This window comes from Aspergillus undulatus, assembly GCF_047715775.1.
Source record: "Aspergillus undulatus strain CBS 261.88 unplaced genomic scaffold BDV17scaffold_56, whole genome shotgun sequence".
NCBI classification, from domain to species: Eukaryota; Fungi; Ascomycota; class Eurotiomycetes; order Eurotiales; family Aspergillaceae; genus Aspergillus; species Aspergillus undulatus.
Window position 1 is genome coordinate 105927 of NW_027396660.1, and position 20095 is coordinate 126021.

Genomic DNA, 20095 nt, shown 5'->3' on the forward strand with positions numbered 1-20095 from the left:
GTCCGTTTACAGAAAGCAGATGGGCACAATCTCAGGGCTCGAATCCAGGATTCGTCTCCAGGAAAGCTGTTCCAGTTGCTTCCTTGCGCTTTTCAGCCGTTCACTGAAGCAGCTCTTCACTAAGCCTGACACTAGGATGACTCCACATTGGTAAGGAGCACTGGCTTAAGAGTAATTGCGCGCTACTTTTGACTAAGAGATTAGAAAGCGTGCCATTCCAGTAGGTCAAGCCATCGCTCGCTGCTAGGAGACTGAGTAGCCAATTAGTTTCTGGACGATGCAAGCCCTAGCAGGGGTCTTCGGGCTGGCACGGCTCGGTCCCTCCCCATAACTCTCCCACCTGGTAAGGCCCAGGTCTTTCCCAAATTGTAAAGAGAGACTCGCGGGGCTCCCCTGGAGTAACTCTAATTACTGATCCCCCGCCCGCTGCAATTGAACTTCTGGAGGTGCAGTTTTTCCGATGGGCGTCACCACCGCGCTCATGGCTGTTCTGAGCCCCCATTTCTCCCAGACCGCACTTGTCTTCTTTGGCCTGGGAGGAGTGTTTCAGCAATGCATCCGGACTCGCGAGGTTGATAACCGACTGAGGTCATTAGCGGCACTTTACATGGGGACATTCTTCAGTCTGTGGATAGCGTATGTTTCTTTATTCTCGCTGACTCGGTTGCGGGCTTTGGGAGGAGTAATTCTGGCCTCGACCTCATTCAACTTTGGGCTTGCTACTAGTATCATTCTCTATCGGTCTTGTTTCCACCGTCTCCGTTGCTTTCCAGGACCATGGATGGCCAAGGTGACCCGCCTATTCACTGTGATGCAGGCCACAGAACGAAAACAGTATCACCTCGAGCTGGAGAAGATGCATCGCAAATACGGCGACTTCGTTCGAACGGGCCCAAGAGAGCTATCGATAATTCGATCATCCGCGGTTCATGTTTTTGCAGGGCCTCAGTCTGCGTGCACCAAATCGACGTGGTATAGCCATGTGTCGGAAGATATCACACAGATCTCGCTCAACTCAACCCGCGATCCTGACGTGCACCGCCGGCGACGGAGAGCATGGGACCGGGGGTTTAGCATGAAAGGTGAGACGCTCATCTCCTCTATTTGGGCGTAGGACTGACATCTACTATCTTAGCACTGCCCACCTACGAACCCCGTCTCCAGCACAAAGTAGATGTTCTCATTTCCCAGATCCGATCGCGCATCGACGAGCCCCTCGACATTTCGCAGTGGACCATGTACCTAGCCTTTGATGTGATGGGCTTAGTTGGGTTTTCCAGGGACTTTAGACAGCTGGAGGAGGGTGTGGAGCATGCGGCAATCAAGGAACTGCACGGGCAGATGCTGATTCTGGGGGTTCTGAAGCCTGTGCCCTGGGTCTTGACTATTCTCGGTGCACTGCAAGGCCTCGTTGGCGACTATGGGCAGTTTATGACATACTGTGCCGATCGCATTGCAGAGAAGAAGGCCGTATGTTAGCCGGATCCCACTGGGAGTGTCCACAGCTTCTAACTTTTGTAGGAATGGAAGGCGTCCGAGAGCAAAGTGCCCAAGGATGTCATTTCATGGCTGCTTAAGGCCATGGACGAAAAAGACCAGTCGGCACCGCCAGGAGATCAGGCTCTCGATGAGGATGGGCGGCTAATGATTATCGCTGGGAGGTAGGTCTCTCGTCTCGAACGATTCCCCTCCGTCGCATACTGATTTTTCTAGCGATACTACCGGCGTGGCTCTGGCCAATGCATTCTACTATCTAGCCAAGCACCATGAAGTTTATAAAAAGCTGCAGGCCGAGTTAGATGCTGCCTTTCCCAAGGGTCGTTCAACATCAGAGCTCAACAACGAATCCCTCCGTCGTTTACCATACCTGGAGGCCGTCATCAACGAGACCCTTCGCCTCAAGCCAGCCGTCCCCAGCGGCCAGCCCAGACAAACTCCTCCAGAAGGGCTACAGGTCGACGAGATGTGGATCCCCGGCGACACAATTGTAATCATCCCTCAGTATATTATACAACGAGACGACCGGTATTTCCCATCTGGAGACAGATTCATCCCGGAGCGGTGGCTAGATGCGAAGGATAAATTGATCAAGCATGAGGATGCGTTCTTTCCCTTCCAGCTCGGTCGCTATGGTTGTGTAGGAAAGCAGTTGGCCCTGATGGAGATGCGACTTGTCATTGCACGAATCGCGTCCGAGTTCGATGTCTCGTTTGCCCCTGGTGAGACCGGCGACGCTTTTGATCGAGATGCGAAGGACACATTCACCTTTACTGTTGGGCCTCTGATGCTGAACTTTGAGCCCCGAAGAAGGTAGCCTATAGGCCAGTCAACTTGATACAAAAACACGTTTCATTCAGCAATTGGCTTGCGTCATTCTTGTCGTTTAATAATCACGCGGGGTGATTTGGAGAAGACCTCCATAGCACTCTCTGCGTCTTCCAGGCAGCACTAGCTATATCTTTAACTGCGGAGATGGCTACATCTGTTGATACTCAGCTTGACGACCTGCATCTTAGAGAGTCCAGGCCGATAGCTGGCGTTCACCATGAGGATGTCGCCCTTGAGACGAGCCCAGTGGTTGCAGGGACCGACTACAGGGCCTGGCTATGGGTTCTTAGTACTGTAGCATTTACCATTCCGTCATACGATAGGATATCGCATGTCCATAACTTGTCTGATATGGCTCTAACGGCTCGGGTTTTCATGCAGTCCTTTGGAACGGTGCAGTCGTATATCTACGAGAACCAGCTCGGCACCTATTCCGCCGGCAACGTTGGCTGGATCACCAGGCTGTAGCTGTTCTTCAGTTACTTCTTCAATATCCAGATCGGCCTGCTCTTCGACAAATTCGGCCCCGTCATCATCAGCCTCGTTAGGGCTCGCATCACCGTCGTGTCCTTTGTCCTGTTGGCGGAGTGCAAGACCTACTGGCACTTCTTGCTCTGCTTAGGCGTCATAGGGGCTTTAGGGGGCGCAACAATTGCAACAATCGCCTTGTCGGTCACCATCAAGGTGTTCAACAGACGCCGTGGCATGGCGATGGGCCTCGCCCTGACAGGGAGTGCTATCGGCTCCATTGTCTTTCCTCTGATGCTTCGAACAATTCTACATGATCTGGGCTGGTAATGGACCATGCGCCTCATGGCTCTCGTGATTACTGCTATTCTGGTTGTCGTATGTTTTGTCCCTTATCGTGGCTTCACATTCGTCATTCAGGGGCACGAAGAACCAGCAGACTTTGTCGCGACGCTCCCCAACTTCTCGCCATTTCGGTTCCCTCCACTCGTCGTCTTGTGTATTGGGATTTTCATGCTAGGATAGCGATGTCTGGAATAACGAGTCTTCTACCAACCATTTCCACCAAAACCGCATTTGGTCCAACGGAGGACTACACGTTGATTTCCGTCATGGGCGCTTGCTCCTTCATGGGGAGGGTTGTGCCAGGGCTGTTTAGTGACATGATCGGGCCGTTCAACGTCCTCCTAATCCTGATTCTGTCCAGTCTTGTTTTCATGTGCAGTTTGTTTATCCCTTTTGCGCACATCTCGAAGCAAATTGTGTATGCCTTTGCCGCTATGTGGGGGCTTGGCTCTGTGTCTTTTCTCTGTTCCTCCAGGTGAGTTATGCATCGCTTATGCGATTTTAGTCAAGGAAGCTAAGGCTAGAGACAGTGTGTATAGGCAAGACTTGCGAGGTGCAGGAGTATGGCAGGTATTACGGTAGGGCTCGCGCATCCACTTATCAAGACTCAAAGCTAACGAGATAGGTGCCTCGACCTTCATCATCAGCTTTTCTGTTCTGCTGTCCGTTCCGCTCAGTGGCATCATGCTGGACAGTCGTGGAGTCCGGGCGCTCGCAGGCTTGCTTGGTTGTGCTGAGTTCTTGGGAGGCACCTGTGTCAGTGCCGCTCGAGGCACAATGACTGGACGCTGGTACTCGATCAAGGAGAAGATATAGAAGGTCTACGAAGAGGTGTTGTTTGTATGACCTTGATTTGTTATCATTCTAACGCTGATATCGTACTTCATATCGTACATATGGTATAGTTCTATTTGCTTTCTTCCTTTGCCTCCTGGCCAATCTTCTCCAGCTGGTCCTTTCGCTTCTTCAGAATGTCCTGCAACTCGCCCACTGTCTCCTTCAGCACGCTCTCTGCATCCTTGCCCTTCTTCTCACCGACTGTCTGCAGTGACTGGAGCTGGCTGAGGATATTTGAACCATCCGGGATAACACTAGACCACTTGTCCAGATCGAATCCGCTGTCCTGCGCCTTGTCCTTTGCCTGTCCGACCTTCTCCTTGACGTACTTCTCGACATTTTCTGTCTTGCCAGATGAAGCGCTCTCCTTAACGAGTCCCCAGAGTTCAGAGAAGTTGCCCTTCTTCAGAACATCGGCATTGTTTTCGACCAGTTCCTTGACCTTGGGGTTCTTGTCGAGGTACTGCTTCGACTCCTCCAATCCCTTTTGCCAGGCCTCGTCGCCCAACTTCTGCAGCTTCTCTCGCTTCTCCTGCAGGAGCTTGCGGATCTTCTCGACAGACTCCGAACTGGCACCGCTCTTGACAATGCCAGTCACCTGCTCCCATGTCTTGTTGACCTCCTCCTTCGCCTGAGGTCCGTACGCATCACCCATCTCCTTGAGCTGGTCCCAGCTACCGCCAACCTTCTCCTTGAGCTTGGGGTGATTGTTGAGGATGTCCTCCGCCGCGTCACCGGACAGATCGAGCAGTCGGTTGAGGTGCTTTTGCAGGATGGAGAGTGCCTGGAAGGCAGTATCGACATTTGCACCGCCCTTTTTCGACAAATCCTTCATATCAGAGTATGCATCGCGAATAATCGAGTCGAACTCGCCGCTGTGGTTCTTCTTGATGAGTTCGAGATCGTCGAATAACGTATCGATGTGGCCGCGCGCTCCGGGGATAAAAGCCGCATAGCTCTTTGCGGTATCGCGGAACCATTGCAGTGCCTGATCGGGCTCAGGTGCATTCTTAACGATCCCCTGCTTCAGCGAGTTGGCGTAGTTTTGCGTCTCCTTGACAGTTCTCACGGCTGTCTTGGCTCCGGAGAAGTGATACCAAGCGTAACCGGCACCAAATGCGACAGCGCCACCGGCGATACCGCCGACGAGAGCAGAACTGCTCCCGCTAGATTGTTGTTCTGATGAAGTCGATTGGAAGCGGGCGTTGGGGCGCGACTTGGAGGCGTAGAGCTGGCGGCGGGCGCAACGGACGGCGGGTCTTGAGGATCGGGTGAACATTTTGGAGTATGAGTTACTGAGTTTGGAATTGAGTATGGAAAGAAATAAAAGTATAATGGAGTTGTTGAGGTTTTTATGTGTTCTGAAGTTGAGACTTTATAGTGGGCCAGGGTCTTCGTCACGCTGACGTGGAGAGAAATCCCCTTCCTTGGAAGTGGAAGAGGCTGCACTTCCTTCAAACATCCACAACGCAGTCGTCATTGTTATGGAGTATTTACAGAATAGGCTACTTGATCTTTAGAAATTAGCAACAAGACTAGTGCCAGGTACCTAGCCACTAGAGCTCCAGGGTCGGCGTCTGCCTTGACCCAAAGCTGCCCCGGAAGCAGAGCGTCAACAAGTCGCCCTCCACGATCTCCTGCTTCTTCGCCTCCAGTTCCTCCATATCCCAGTTGGCAGAGATTGTTCTTCCAGACAAGAACTGCTTGTCCCCGCTCGCAAGCCAAACGGCCGTTCCCCCCGTCAGCTGCGGCGTGTCCTTCATAAAGGGCTCCAGGTACCAGATACTAGTCGCCATGTCCGTCTCCACAACGCCTGGGTCCAGGCTAACCGATGTGATGGCCGGATGCTCAAAGTTCAGCCAGGCAGTAAACTTGTTAATGGCCAGTTTCGTAATTGAGTAGGAGCTGAGGTCGGGGGACAGGCCCATCGCGGACATGGAAGTCAAGCTAATGATGGTCGTCGGACTGGACGGGCTTGATCCGACCTTGCTCAGGAACGCCTTTGTAACAAGAAAGGTGCCTTTGATGTTGACTTCCTGTTCCTATGTCAGAATCTCCCCTCGGCTGATACAAGGGAAGATACCAAAGGGTCAATACTGACCTGTAATTTCCACCAAGACTCTACATCCGACTCGGCGATTGTACCTAGCGACAATGCGCCGGCGTTGTTGACCAGGACATTGGGGATGCCTAGCTGGGACACGATCTCGTCAAAGGCTCTGGATACGCCAGCCTCGTCGAGGACATCCACGGGGATCGAGAGCACATGCGTTGCCGGATTGATCTCTTTGACGAGCTTCTCGGTTTCAGCTAGTCCATCGGCAGATCGTCCCAGTAGAGCAATCCCTTTCGCATTGGCCCGGGCAAGCGACGCCGCTAATCCCTGAGAAAGTCAGGGACGTCAGATGGAGAAGCACAGCGTAACTCACTTGCTGTCCCAGCCCCCGGCTGGCGCCCGTAATCACAACCACCTTGCCTGCCTGAGAGAGCTCAGGTCGAGCGGGGTCGATGGCTGGATAGGCATCGCGATGGGTGGTGTTGGTAAAGGCATTGAGCTTGACGTACAGATCTGGATCTGGTGCATCGGCCATCGTGCTGCTTCTTCTCCTCTTGCAGCGATACAGATTTTCCAGGGGTTGTCAGCGGTCTTTAATATGGAGGACAGCGCGCATCTCCACTTGACTCAGCCTCAGCACTGATTGCACCCCCGCCCAAGCATCTCACTAATACGCGAGGCAACCAATGCCCATCAGTATAGGCGATGTGCCAAGCAGGCGTCCAGAGGTCAGCAATCAATCGAAATGGGTTGCATCGCGCGCCGGCTTTCAGGGAGCCTTTAAGGTTGACGCAGTTATACGGCCTCCCAATCCATCGCATCGACGATAAAGTCCCAGTCCATGCTCGACGCTCCCTGGCGGTTGCGAAGAGTGTCATGCTCCGCGGTGTAGGCCTCGGCCAAGCGATAACCGTCCTCCAACCCATCGAAGATTACCGGAATCATTGCATCGAGGTCGTAGCTGTGCAATGGCATCCCACTGTCCCCCCGTGCTGCTGAGCGAAAGTCCTCGCGTGCCCTCTCCTCCTGCGACAGATCGGCCGTCTTCCATCGGTTGCGCAGTTCTTTCGCTTGCTTGAGCTGAGTGAGCCTCTCGCCGCTCCCAAGTACCGATCGCAATGGACTTGTCTTCGATTCCAGTGTCTCCAACACATTCGCGTGGTACCGATGACTGCCTGTCCACCCCTGATTCCTCGCCGCAGAGACCGTAACCCCAAACACGCCCAGCAAATGAACCAAAGCACGTTCCAGTAGAGCATAGTATTCGTGGAAGTCGAGTTTGAACATGATCTCGGCCTGAGCGTTGTCAACGGCGGGGTCGCGCGACGTTGCGACGCGGTACCCCTCCGCCAGAAAAGGGAGCTTCCATCGCAGTCGCGCAACGATTTTCATGAATCGAGAGAGTTCCTCGGATGGAGAGAGCAGATTCCCTCGGTCGGCCGGTCTTGGATTGGCATTTGAGGATGGCGCCCAGCGGGACTTAGACAGACTCGACATTGTTGCTGAGAGACCGAGAAATCCAAACAGAAAGAGAAAAGAGAACTCAGCACAGCCACACCAGCCACATTTGCAATCTACAGTCCAAGATGAGCATACAAGCAATTGACAAACATAAGTATCAAAAAAGCATGGTTTGATCTCGGTCGTGGAGAACAAATCCGTTTCTAGTCTGTAGCTATGGAAATTGTGGTTCGCGGGGACCGCCCGAAAATATATTTTTCTGAATATTCACTATACATTTTCACAGCAACCGATCTATGAATCTACAGGCGATGATTTCTTGCAGACAAGGCTGATACAGAAGCCAGCAGAGAGCAAGTCAAGGAAAAGACTGTTCAGAATTAGTACAATACCGACTGCTTTCATAGGTCGACTCACTATAGGCATGCTTCAAGCCCGCCACGTAGCTGCCCACCACGGTCTCGCGAATAGACCCTGTGAGACTGGTAATATATTCAATGCTCGACAATGCGCGGTGAGTGATCTAGCTGGAGTCAGTACTGCAGATGGCCTATACTCATCTTGCCCTATCAATCTCACCTTGTGTTCCCGGGGTCCATGCAATCGGGCATGCAGCTGTCTCTTAAACTCGGATCCCAACAACGTATAGTTGGACGTGATGCCCGCGGTAATGGCAAAGCTCAGCAGAAGCAAATAGCCTCCAGTAGCCATGGCAATCTCTTGCGGCTCCAGGAAAGCAGTCATGCACACAAACGCCGCCGAGGATGCAGATCCGCTCCCTAGTCCGCCGAAAATAATGTAAAAGGATTCCCAAACCCCAGTGTGCCCATTCCAGCAGAGGATCTGCAGTAGGTACGAAATGCATGCAATCAGCCCTGCGATGACAAGAATGGGCTTGTAGTTGCCGGTATTGCGAATGAAGAATCCTGCTGTCAAGCCGCCAATGGCATTTCCGGCGACTGCAGGAACCAAATGGGTACCGGCGACAGTCGTGGAGGCTTGCGACGTCACTTGAAAGTAGAGCGGCACTGTAAACATCATTCCGACTTGAGCAGCCGCCTGGAAGGAGCTGACGAGGTAGCTGGCCACGACGTTAGGGCGATTGAGGATATGCAGGTTGAATATCGGCTCGGCTGCTACATAGAGCTCAGTGTAGATAAAGAGAAGTAGGGTTAAAATCCCACTGCTGGCGAGAGCTAACGTAGGCCACGATGCCCAAACAAATGACTTGCCGCCCTGATCAAGAAGGAGAATAATGGCCGCAATGCTGGTGGCCACCAGAATAGACCCCTGAAAGTCGATACGACTGATTCTGGAGCCAGTAGGTCGTCCATCTAGAGATTCACGAGGAATAAGCTTGAGTTGAATCGTGACAATAAGCGCGGCGATTGCAAGCAGCGGAGCTTGAAGCAGAAACGCCCTAAATAATCAATTAGTACTGCCGAAGAGACAGTAAGATATCGAGATACCCAACATACCAACGCCATCCGATGGTGTCGGTTAGGACTCCGCCAACTGGACCTCCGATGCTGCGGCCAAGGGTCATTGAGATATTGATGAAGGACCGCCATTTGGCAACTTCTCGTTTGGATACGATGTCTACCACAGTTAGTGTCTATGGTAATAAAAGGGCGAGGAGCGTACCAGTGATGATGATGGAGCTCATGGTCATGACCCCAGCACCCCCCACGCCGCTTAGGGCTCGACCAACGAGAACAACCCACATGTCGGTTGCAAGCCCACTGCAGGAAGTATTAGCCTGCATACCGGCCTAAGGTATACAAAGTACGTACCAAACAACGCAGCCGAGCGCGAGAAAGAAGTAGGACCATAGTAGGAGCGGTTTCCGGCCGTAGATATCACTCAGTTTACCGTACTGCATACTGTCAGTGCGTCTCCTCATTGCTCAGAAGACTCACTGACCATCGGCTGCGCAACGCACACGCCCAGGGTGTATCCAGTCGATAACCAGGCGGCTCCTTGCAGGCGATTGAATTCGGACGAGATGCGCGCCGTTGCAGCCATGATGAGGGTAGAGTCGGCATTGGAAATGAACTCGCCTAGGTATGTCAGTATACAGCTTTCTTTCCATTTATGAAGGCTCATACCCAGAAGAAGCACGGCAATGATGCTTCCCACGCTGGTCAACACCTCGACCGGCGGCTTCGAGGGGCTCTCCGGAACCGCAACGTTCTCTTCGTCGCGGCCCGACTGCTGAAAAACTGCATCACCGCTGACTGGCTGCTCAATGGCCTGGTACTTGGGGTCGCCAGGGCTCAATGGCGTTGTCTCGTCAGACTGCGCAGTCATGGTTGCGGTGGTGGCTCTGGATGGCAGGCATAGTGATGATCAGGGTCCGCGAGAAAATTGTAAGAGAAGATCGGAGTTCGGCGATAAGCATGACTCAGAAGGCTTATAGGAAGAGCACGCCATTTGCAGGAACCATTATTCTATCCGTGTAGCTTCTTGGAATCTGACAGCGGAGTGTTGAGTGGTGTACATCTGCCCTAAAATGACGCCATCTGGGGCCCATCTACGGGGCTCCACTGCAGTATAGCTTCATCTCCAACTTCTCTCAACCCAACTCAACTCAACTTCCAAGACTTGGACGCAACAATCAACATGAAGCCGGTATTACTACTGTCTCTGGCCACTTTGGCCTCGAGCGATCTGGTGCAGCAGGTCCTGGGCCCAACAAAGCCAGCGTTGCCCAAGCAACCCAACTTTGTCTTCATCATCACCGACGACCAGGACCTCAAGCTCGATTCTGTGGATTATATGCCCTCAACTTTGCGGCATGTGAAGGACAAAGGGACATTCTTCAGTAACCATTTTGTAACAACGTCGCTCTGCTGCCCGTCGCGCGTCAGCCTGTGGACCGGGCGACAGGCGCACAACACCAACGTCACCGACGTCTCTCCACCATATGGTCCGTTCCCAGGATATCTTCGATTTACAGTAACTAACAAAGAGTAGGAGGATATCCCAAGTTCGTTGATCGCGGCTTCAACGAGAATTACCTGCCAGTATGGCTGCAGAGCGCAGGATACGACACCTTCTACACGGGCAAGCTTTTCAACGCCCACACTGTCGACAACTATCACAGCCCCTGTGTCAATGGCTTCAATGGCTCTGACTTCCTGCTTGACCCCTTCACTTACTCCTACTTGAATTCCACCTACCAGAGGAACCGCGATGAGCCGGTCAGCTATGAGGGCCGCCACACCACCGATGTCATCAGTGAAAAGGCGTTGGGCTTCTTAGAGGATGGAATCAATGGTGAACGACCTTTCTTTCTCACTGTTGCCCCGGTCGCTCCTCATTCAAACGTTGATGTTGGCGATCTTGTGGGGAAGACGCCGATGGTGATGACGGAGCCAATTCCTTTGGATCGTCATAAGCATCTGTTCAAGGACGTCAAAGTTCCACGAACAGAGCACTTCAACCCAGGCGAAGTAAGTCTTTTTCGCGAACAATGCGGTACTCATTTACTGACCATCCCAGCCCAGCGGAGCCAACTGGATTCGAGAACTTCCTCAACAGAACGCCTCGACGATTGAGTATCATGACCATTTCTACCGCCAGCGACTGCGCGCCTTGCAGGGCGTTGACGAGCTGGTCGACTCGATTGTCACACGTCTTGAGGCCAGTGGCCAGCTGGACAATACCTACATCATCTATACCGCCGACAATGGGTATCACATCGGACAGCATCGGCTGCCTCCAGGAAAGACGTGCGGATTTGAGGAGGACATCCGCGTACCTCTTTTCATTCGGGGCCCTGGTATACCGGAAAACACGATTGAAGACGCAGTCACCACCCACATTGATCTCGCCCCGACCATCTTTGATATTGCCAACATACCCCTGCGCGAGGATTTTGACGGCACGCCGATTCCTCTTCCTAGGAAGTCTGGTACTGCCTATGCGCGTCATGAGCATGTTACCGTTGAGTTTTGGGGCAAGGCGTATCTGGAGGGAGAGAAGGGGGTGTTGAGCAACCCAGACCACCTCCCCTTCTTCACGAACAACACCTACAAATCAGTGCGGATCATCGGTGAAAGCTATGATCTGGCGTACACAGTCTGGTGTACCAACGAGCACGAGTTGTATGATTTGACAGTAAGGCAACCATGTCCTTTTATGATCTTAACAATGCTGACTTGACTAGACCGATCCTTACCAGTTGAACAACCTCTATGGCAAGAACAGCGAGATTAGAATCCTTGGGCGCAGCCTCTCGCAGGTGATCACCAGACTAGACTCCATTCTTCTAGTGTTGAAGTCTTGTAAAGGGTCTACCTGCATCAAACCGTGGGATGTGCTACACCCGAGAGGCAATGTGGAAAACCTGAGAGACGCATTGAACTCGCTGTACGATGCGTTCTATATCAATCAGGCCAGAGTGTCGTTCGAGCGCTGCGAGCTGGGGTATATCCCGGAGGTGGAAGGGCCACAGAATGCGCTCCCATTCACGAGATACGGGCTGAACTGGGATGTGTGGACGTAGCCAGTGGCAGATACTTGAATATAAAATCTATGAGTGCTGAACTTAATCAGACGTCCATTAGTGCTGTGTTGTATATACCGTATGATCCGTAGGAGTAAAGCCGGCACTCAACCAAGGAATGTCAACTGCCAGGCCCGGGGAGAATTATTAGCAGAGGCCAAGCTCAAGATAAAACGTGTAAGACAGACCCACGAATTAGTCCAGATCGAAAGGAGAGCGAGTCAGATCGATTGCTGGCATTGGGTGAGATTGCTACTCCATACAGTGGATGATTGCGCCATAGCGCCGTCCGCTGTCGACAACGCCAAAGTTCTGCTGTATACCCGCTGGCAACGTAATCGGGAGATAACTGTGAATTTTTAACAGGAAGTCTGGCGCATATAAGACAGTTAAGGGGGCCAGAATGATGTCGCGTCAGACTGCCTCTATCCTCAATCATGGCTTCCCTCAAAGAACCCCAGCTGGATGTGGATAACCTTGACGCTGAGAAGCATGGCCTTGCTGTTGACGACTCTCAGAGCGAGGTTGTCAAGGACTGGGACGACCATGAAGAGAGGAATCTCAAACTCAAGCTCGACACGATCCTCATTCCCATCCTCGGCCTGGCCTTCTTCGCCCTCCAGATCGACCGAGGAAACATCAGCGCAGCCCTGACATCAACCATCACCGAAGACCTCAACATCACCACGAACCAAATCAACATTGGGACACAAATGCTTTCTGCCGGTATCGTCATCAGTGAGATTCCGTCGAATGTGATTCTGCAGCGAGTCGGACCGCAGCGGTGGCTCTCGGTCCAGATCTTTGTCTGGGGACTGGTCGCCACATTCCAGGCCTTCGTACAGTCATACCCTGCCTATCTGGTAACAAGGTTCTTGCTCGGTCTGCTGGAAGGTGGCTTCATCCCAGGCGCCCTCTACTACCTCTCGACCTGGTACAAACGGGAAGAGACCAGTCTGCGAGTCACACTCTTCTTCTTCGGCCAAATGTTCTCCGGTGCGACGTCCAGTTTGATCTCAGCCGGTCTCTTGACGCTTTCTGTGGAACGAGGACTGGCCGGCTGGCGATGGATTTTCCTCAGTAAGTATCTTCCACCTGTTTCACGGCTCTGCTAACGGAGATCAGTCGAGGGTGTCATCACTCTCACCATCGCCATCATTTTCGTCCTCTTCGTCCCTCCCAAAGCAGGCGATGGCCGACCGCTCATTAGTGCTGGCCGCTGGAGCTACTTCACACCTCGTGAATCGCACATTGCAACCCAGCGCGTGCTTCTCGACGACCGTAACAAAGCAGCCGGCGACATCAAGATTACCGGTCGCGATATCTGGAACACTGTGCGCCAGCCGAGAGTCATCCAACACTTCTTCATAACTCTAGTTGCCATGTCCGGTTTCCAGGGTCTGACGCAGTACACCCCTAGCATGATCAAGTCATTCGGCTTCGGCGCGGTGCGGGCGAATGCATTGGCATCGGTGCCGGTGTACTGCGGTATGCTTTTGATTCTGATCCTCTCGTATCTCAGGTAAGAATTCTGTCAACACCGCGGTTGAGCAATTCGATGCTGACTGTCGAAGCGACAAAACCGGTCATCGCGGACCCTTCGTTCTCATTGCCATCACATGGAACGTTATCTCATACGCCTGCCTTCGCGTCACACCAGCTACTTCCGGCCGGTGGCATCGATATGGAGTCATTGCGGTCGCGAATGTCTCCTATGCTAGCATGCAGTAAGTCGATGCCACTCCTTTAGACAGAATCATACCCGCTGACTCGTTCTCCTCAGCATCCTTAACATCGGCTGGTTGTCAGTATACTGCAAATCACCTCAAGAACGCAGTGTCGCCATGGCGTAAGTACACCCCTCATGTCCCGATCTAGACCACGAAGCAGACACTTGACATCGCCCAGGCTGGTCGTCATGGCCGCGAACTGCGCAGGCATTTCCGGATCACAAATCTTCCGCACAGAAGATAAGCCACTTTATCTTCACGGCTTAACTGCCATCTGCGCCTTGGCTGCGGCATCGTGGGTGCTGGCTCTCGCGTTGAACCTGCAGTCATATTTCTGGCATCAGAAGCCGAAGCGAAAGGCGGCTCCAGGCCGCGTTTGAGCGGTCGCATTTGATTGTATTGGATATTGACATGAACTTGACGTCGTAACATCATTTAGATACAATAAACAGCGTGATTTGTGCTCTTTTCATGCAGCTCGGTTCATCGTAGACACCGGAAGCCGGGACCTCTTGACGATCTCGACCATGGCCCATTGACCTAACTCGCCTCAATTAAACCCCTCGACCTGACCCTGTGAGAGTCTCGCGGTACGTAAAAGCTAGCTGTTCAGTTGTCCGGTCGCTCAAAGCTCATCCTTGGGCACGCCCTCGATCTCGAGCAACTCAGTCTGGAAGATCAGAGTCGAACCCCCAGGAATCGGCCCAATACCCCGATCACCATATCCATATTCTGGCGGAATTGTCAACGTCCTCTTCTCGCCAACGCACATGTCCAGCAGTCCCTCGTCCCATCTATTATTCGCGAATCACGTCAGCTCAGTATCCTCAACCCGACTCAAGCCTAGGATGTAGACCTACCCCTTAATCACACGTCCGGCACCAAGCTTAAACTTGAATGGTGTCTTCCTATCATAGCTCGCATCAAACTGGGATCCGTCGGCGGCGAGGGTGCCCCGGTAGTGCATCTTGACAGTGTCGCCCTTGATGGTCTTGCGCTTGCACTCGACGGCGTGGGTTGTTTCGACGCCGAGGTCGGCCGCTGCGGTGAAGCCGGTCACGGCGAGGGTGAGGAGGGTAGCGAAGGTTGGGATGCGCATCTTGTTGCTGTTTGGATCTTTGGGAGAATTCGTGGTGAAGTTGTTGTTGCGGTGAACGTGTCGAGACTCCAACACTCTCAGAAGACCTCGGCAGAAGGTCTTATGCATTTGACTAAGCTGTATTTGCATAACTTAATGCATTGAGGGCCCGGGGTACTTGGTGAGTTTCCGTACAGGGGAGGTCTATGAAAGAATGTACAATGTCCTGGATCATGTATGATCGTGTTCTGCCTGGTTGAGTAATCTCTATACATTAAATACGTATATCCAAATAACAGTCTATCCTCGTAAGTGCCGCTCGCTGTACATCGAACAAGAACAGTTCTAAAAGTTAACAAAAGATTGTTCGAAAAGAGATAAAAATGTTGGATCACTAGATCACTGCGCCTTCTTCCCTCTGGGGACACGGAAGAGCTTGTAGAAAGCAATGGCAGCAATGGTGTTGACCACAATGTATACCCACAGAAAACCAAAATCCCGCCACCGGTTCTCAAAGTCGATGTTGAGGCCGCTGAGATACTGGTTGGTGTACTCGAGCGTACAGAAGTTGCACTGTTCGCTGCCCTGCGCTTCCGGGTTTAGCAAATATCCTCCGTTGACGGATTGGTAGTCTTCCATATACTCGCGGCAGTTCATCCCAGATGGCGCAGAGAAGGACAATATCTCGTTGTCAGCACAGTGCATGGGCGCAGCGCCCAAAGTCGTAGAGAGCAAGGATGACACCAGATATGTCATCGGATTGACCCGGTACATGAAAATCCAAAAGCCTGGGAGAGCATCGGGGCCGGCCAGAATACCACAGAATGCGTACATCATGATGAACAGGATATTGGAGAAAGCAGACGCGATCTCTGCGCTATCCATGCCCGCAATCAGAGCGTGCGCAAACGAGCTGGCGAAGAGAAAGGCGGCCCATATGACCAGTAACGTCTGGGTGCTCCGGGAATGGATTGTATCCGTATACTGCGCGTTCTGGTACAAGCCCACAGGATAGAACCAAACAAGGTAGCAGAATATTGCCATAATCTAGAAAGCGTAATCAGTCATGATGTCTTAGCAGCGCATGGAAGAGCATACAGTATTCCAGAAGAACTCGACCGCAATGTTAGACAGGATGAATGCTTGCCAGGCGTAAGTTTTTGACTGGCGCTCGCGGGACTCATATAGTGTTCGCTGAGTAACAAATGAAGGGATGATTTGCAGAATGAGCTGGACGATTACGAAGAGAAAGACGAAGACACCAAACATCTGGTTCTGCAACCCTTGTCGAGTGTTGTCCATTTTGAAGAATGAGAATCCAATAAAGAGGGCCTAAATGAGTCAGCTATGATCAGGTCTGGTCGTGTAGTGGACTTACACAGCCATTAGTCAGTAGGACTTTCGAGTAGATGTAGGAGGGACTGCGCCAGTATTGTTGGAAAACACGGCGCCCAACCTGGACGAGTTGCTCGGTGAAAGGCGCAGCAAACTCGGCATAACTGGACTTGTCATTGGGATCCGAAACCGCCGATGGCTGGTTGGCCAACTCCTTTAACTTTGTAAGCTCGCTTCGTACTTCCTGGTATTCAGGACTGTCCCTCCACGCGGCAGGCCAGTCAACATCGGTCTGTGCTCCAGGTGCTGCACCGATGACCTCAAGCATGTGCTCTGCTGGGTTGGCGCCTGGGGGACAAGGAGAGCCTCCGTTGCGAACAAAGTAATCCATAAGGGTTCGTGCTCCTTGGCCAACCTCGCCGAAGTAGACTGTCTTTCCACCTTTTGCTAGTAAAAGCAGTCTATCAAAGCGCTGGAATAACATAGCCGAAGGCTGGTGAATGGTACAGAGGATCGCTTGTCCGTTCTTCGTAAGTGTTTCCATGAGATTGCAGATCGACCATGACGTTTGACTATCCAAGCCTGAGGTAGGTTCGTCGAGGAAGAGTAATAGTTTCGGACGAGCAGCCAATTCGACACCAATCGTGAGACGCTTCCGTTGCTCGACATTGAGTCCCTCGCCTGGAACGCCGACTATAGCATCTGCATATTCTCTCATGTTCAAAAGATCAATGACCGTCTCAACGTACGCTAACTTTTCCTCACGAGTGTACTGAGGGGGTTGCCGCAGAAGGGCACTAAACTCCAGCGCCTCTCGTACGGTCGACGTATGCAGGTGAAGATCTTGTTGCTGAACATAGCCTGTCTTGCGCTGGAAGGACTCATCCCGAGGGCGACCATCGACAAGCATGTTTCCTCCGACGACACCCATTGTTGTTCGACTCGCCAATACGTCTAGCAGGGTAGTCTTACCGGCGCCGGAAACGCCCTAGAGTTCATGATTAGCGAGGCAAAGGAACTATAGGTCCGTGAGTGCTTACCATGAGTGCTGTCAGAGTCCCGGGTCGAATCCAGCCGTCAACATGATCGAGGATTCGCTCAGGTTCACCTTTGATCTTGATATCATATGTGACATCCTCCCAGTGGAATATAGAAGACTGCTTCTCAACCCCAGAAACCATACCGGGTTCGTCGTCTGTATTCTTTTCACTATGCGCCGCGGCAGTTGATACCTGCTCTTCATCGTTCTGCTGGCGCTTTGCTCGGGCCTTCTGGGCATTGCCACGACGAAAGACAAGGACCTCACCCTTGGAGCGCTGGGAGGAAACCAGTTCGGAAGTCACCAAGTGAAGAAAGGCCAGGAAGACCGTGAGGCCAATGATGATGCCAAAGTTTCGCCAACGGTGGCTATTCTCGTATCCATATGAAGAGCGAACGAAGGCGGTACCCTGGACAACGTCGGATCCAGCAGCGGCACCAACCGTCGAGCAGACCTTCTCTTGGAGAGTTGCGTTTTCGTATCCAGGCCCGGAGGGAACGAACGAGACGCAGGGAAACTCGCGCCCATGGAATTCGTTAACCATGGCAGCTTCAAACCCGTACGAGACTGGGTTGAGCCAGCGGATCCACGAGGCCCAACCTCGCATATAGCTGACCGGAATAGCGAAACCTGTGTATAGGACAAGAGCCAGCAGAATAATTGAAGATGGAGCAAGTGCTTGTTCAATTGACTTCGTCAAGGAGGCGAAGAAGCGGAAGAACATAGACATGCCCATCATCATCGAAAACGAGATCAGAAAGAAGAAAAAGAACGCGCCCGGTTCACGCCGGAGATTACCCATAAGGTAGAGCACAAGATTAGTGAGCAAAGAGTTTGTGATTTTGTATGGCATGTCCATAATCATAGACGAAATGGCTTCGGCACTGGGGTGGTAAAGGGCGTATCGATTGTGCTTTTCGACAATTGTTCGTTTCTCGTACAATGACATGATTTCAAGAATGCTGGAGAAAGCATTAAGAAGGACCATCATAAACAGTAGAGCACCCCGGGAGAAGAACGAGGAAGTATTGCCAGGGAGATTATAAAAGACGCTTGAGATAATCAGTGCCTCAAAGAAGTTGCCGATCAGCATAGCGAGCGTGACACTAGGGTCGTTCTTCAACCGTTGAAAGTCCCTCCACAAACAAATGCGGATCTGACCCCAGTAAGACAGGGTGTATGGGGACTTCGAGCGTTGCTTGGTCGATTTCTCGGCTTGTCGAGACAAAGCGAAGAGGTCGAGATCCGTAGCATTGAAAGGGTGTTCAGCGTTATACTGCTCGATGTCGCGAAGGAGTGCCTGTCGCTCAGCACTTTCCTTCCAACGGGCTGCGAATTCATCAGAGGTTCTAGGGACCAGGTTCTCAAAACCAGGTCTGATGATGCGCTCGACTGGGCTGGACATTGAGGTAAGGAAATCGGGCGTGGTTTGAGCTTCTGGGCACACGAATCCGAGATGGATAAAGTACTCCTTGGCTGCCTGTGCAGGGCCGAAGTAAATCTGCTTTCCTTCGTAGAGAACGGTAACCTTGTCAAATACCTGAAGATCGGTCAGTATGTCTCATTAGAGTTGGGACTTGGACTTACCTCGTAAGCCGCCTGGGGAGCTTGGTAGATGGCGACACAGGAAGTCACTCCAAAAACATCCCCTTGTGTCCGCAACGTTCTGCAGAACTCGACAGCATTCGCGCTATCTAACCCACGAGTACTGTTATCCCAGCATTGCAATGGAGCATAACTCAATGCTGCCTCCGCAATCGTGACTCGCTTCCTCTCACCTCCACTGACGCCTCGAACGAAGTCATTGCCGACCTTGGTGTTAATAGTGTGACTGATGCCAAAGGTCGACATGATGACATCCCTTAGATGAGCAGCATACTCCTTGCGGTCCATACCCCCGGGAATTTGGCGAGGCGTGCGGGCAAGGGCGGCGAAGTACAAGGTGTCGCCGACCACAAGCTGAGGGAAGTGCGCATCCACCTCGGCTGTATAGATCGCCTCGCCGCGAAAGTGCGCCGACATCTGCTTCAGGGTGATTCCCTGGTAGTTGATGTGTGACGATGGGTCGACCTCGAAGCCGTGTGTTTCTTGAGCGATGGTCTTTAGCAGGGTCGAGCAACCTGACCCGGGAGGACCTAGAACACAGAGCTGTTCACCAGGAAGAAGCAGCCCGTCGACATCACGAAGGATCTCAATCCGCTGCTTCTTCCGTCCTAGCGATTGTAGCGCGAGGGTCGGCAGCTTCAGCAGCGCATTCCCGACACTCATCTGGTAGTCGACCGGACTGCCATAGCCCGCCACTTTCAGATTCTTGAGCGCGACACCAGTAACTCGCGGTGGGGGCGCATCATTCGAGCTGTATCGCACATCGTAAAAGGCCTTTGCCCAAGCCCTGGCGTTGAATCGTGGGCTCTGCGGATCGAGGGAGGCGTCTTTGCCTGCTGTGAAAGGCAGCTGGTGATGCGACTGCTTTGACCGCGTACTCAACGTGCGAGCTAGGTCGGTTACCTCGCGATCAGCTTCGACCTGCTTTGCGGTCAATGTCGCCTTTGCTTCTGAATCGGAGTCGCAGCTGTTGGCCCGGGTGCCACTCCCCGAACTGATTTGGTCTTGACTGGTAGAAGCCATATGCACCACTGACCGTAGAATATCCATTAAGTTGGAACATCGATACAAGATGGGCGGGCAGCGGGGCTCGCATCTTATATCAGGACGCCCAGCGATGCGAACTTCCAAGGTTGTGCGCTCGGGGTCCCGATTGAGTCAACATTACCCTGTTCATGCTGCCAAACCTCGTATACACTACTTGGCTCGTCAGCCGGAATCCGCGCGCAGCGGAAATCCTCCCAAACGCTCGCCAACAAATGGGAGATCTCAAAGAATTGTGGGTCCAGGGGCGCATTTTGAC

At 52.5% G+C, this 20095-nt stretch overlaps 10 protein-coding genes across 10 annotated transcripts; 4 read left to right on the forward strand and 6 right to left on the reverse strand.

Annotated features, from left to right (window-relative positions):
* Window positions 1-460: 460 nt before the first annotated feature.
* BDV17DRAFT_300410 (cytochrome P450) lies at window positions 461-2314 on the forward strand (the record flags this gene model as incomplete). The annotated part of the gene is made up of 4 exons (XM_073764054.1): window positions 461-1082; window positions 1136-1470; window positions 1522-1661; window positions 1714-2314. The coding sequence occupies 4 exons, from the start codon at window positions 461-463 to the stop codon at window positions 2312-2314; spliced, it is 1698 nt and encodes a 565-aa protein (XP_073612087.1).
* A 158-nt stretch (window positions 2315-2472) lies between these two features.
* BDV17DRAFT_294648 (uncharacterized protein) lies at window positions 2473-3126 on the forward strand (the record flags this gene model as incomplete). The annotated part of the gene is made up of 2 exons (XM_073762889.1): window positions 2473-2772; window positions 2827-3126. The coding sequence occupies 2 exons, from the start codon at window positions 2473-2475 to the stop codon at window positions 3124-3126; spliced, it is 600 nt and encodes a 199-aa protein (XP_073612088.1).
* An 857-nt stretch (window positions 3127-3983) lies between these two features.
* Window positions 3984-5395, reverse strand: BDV17DRAFT_187966 (uncharacterized protein). The gene has a single exon (XM_073755057.1). It carries the CDS (start codon window positions 5255-5257, stop codon window positions 4049-4051), a length of 1209 nt encoding a protein of 402 aa, XP_073612089.1. The 5' UTR covers window positions 5258-5395; the 3' UTR covers window positions 3984-4048.
* Window positions 5396-6699, reverse strand: BDV17DRAFT_187969 (SDR family NAD(P)-dependent oxidoreductase). Its single transcript, XM_073755059.1, has 3 exons — window positions 6408-6699; window positions 6080-6361; window positions 5396-6014 (listed from the first exon to the last, which is right to left on the reverse strand). The coding sequence occupies exons 1-3, from the start codon at window positions 6567-6569 to the stop codon at window positions 5535-5537; spliced, it is 924 nt and encodes a 307-aa protein (XP_073612090.1). The 5' UTR covers window positions 6570-6699; the 3' UTR covers window positions 5396-5534.
* Window positions 6700-7740, reverse strand: BDV17DRAFT_187968 (uncharacterized protein). Its single transcript, XM_073755058.1, has one exon. It carries the CDS (start codon window positions 7529-7531, stop codon window positions 6830-6832), a length of 702 nt encoding a protein of 233 aa, XP_073612091.1. The 5' UTR covers window positions 7532-7740; the 3' UTR covers window positions 6700-6829.
* A 57-nt stretch (window positions 7741-7797) lies between these two features.
* BDV17DRAFT_294652 (major facilitator superfamily domain-containing protein) lies at window positions 7798-9805 on the reverse strand (the record flags this gene model as incomplete). Its single annotated transcript, XM_073762890.1, has 8 exons — window positions 7798-7865; window positions 7913-8018; window positions 8075-8915; window positions 8974-9094; window positions 9140-9237; window positions 9289-9371; window positions 9419-9555; window positions 9604-9805. The coding sequence occupies 8 exons, from the start codon at window positions 9803-9805 to the stop codon at window positions 7798-7800; spliced, it is 1656 nt and encodes a 551-aa protein (XP_073612092.1).
* A 312-nt stretch (window positions 9806-10117) lies between these two features.
* BDV17DRAFT_284089 (sulfatase family protein) lies at window positions 10118-12005 on the forward strand (the record flags this gene model as incomplete). The annotated part of the gene is made up of 4 exons (XM_073760474.1): window positions 10118-10424; window positions 10472-10950; window positions 11000-11617; window positions 11667-12005. The coding sequence occupies 4 exons, from the start codon at window positions 10118-10120 to the stop codon at window positions 12003-12005; spliced, it is 1743 nt and encodes a 580-aa protein (XP_073612093.1).
* Window positions 12006-12442: 437 nt separating this feature from the next.
* Window positions 12443-14115, forward strand: BDV17DRAFT_284090 (major facilitator superfamily domain-containing protein; the record flags this gene model as incomplete). The annotated part of the gene is made up of 6 exons (XM_073760475.1): window positions 12443-12529; window positions 12560-13085; window positions 13131-13527; window positions 13580-13732; window positions 13789-13854; window positions 13914-14115. The coding sequence occupies 6 exons, from the start codon at window positions 12443-12445 to the stop codon at window positions 14113-14115; spliced, it is 1431 nt and encodes a 476-aa protein (XP_073612094.1).
* Window positions 14116-14265: 150 nt separating this feature from the next.
* On the reverse strand, window positions 14266-14863 carry fkbp3 (peptidylprolyl isomerase family protein FPR2). Its single transcript, XM_073755060.1, has 2 exons — window positions 14596-14863; window positions 14266-14529 (listed from the first exon to the last, which is right to left on the reverse strand). The coding sequence occupies exons 1-2, from the start codon at window positions 14832-14834 to the stop codon at window positions 14361-14363; spliced, it is 408 nt and encodes a 135-aa protein (XP_073612095.1). The 5' UTR covers window positions 14835-14863; the 3' UTR covers window positions 14266-14360.
* A 349-nt stretch (window positions 14864-15212) lies between these two features.
* BDV17DRAFT_294656 (putative ABC multidrug transporter) lies at window positions 15213-19815 on the reverse strand (the record flags this gene model as incomplete). The annotated part of the gene is made up of 5 exons (XM_073762891.1): window positions 15213-15860; window positions 15912-16145; window positions 16192-17136; window positions 17189-18727; window positions 18775-19815. The coding sequence occupies 5 exons, from the start codon at window positions 19813-19815 to the stop codon at window positions 15213-15215; spliced, it is 4407 nt and encodes a 1468-aa protein (XP_073612096.1).
* Window positions 19816-20095: the final 280 nt, after the last annotated feature.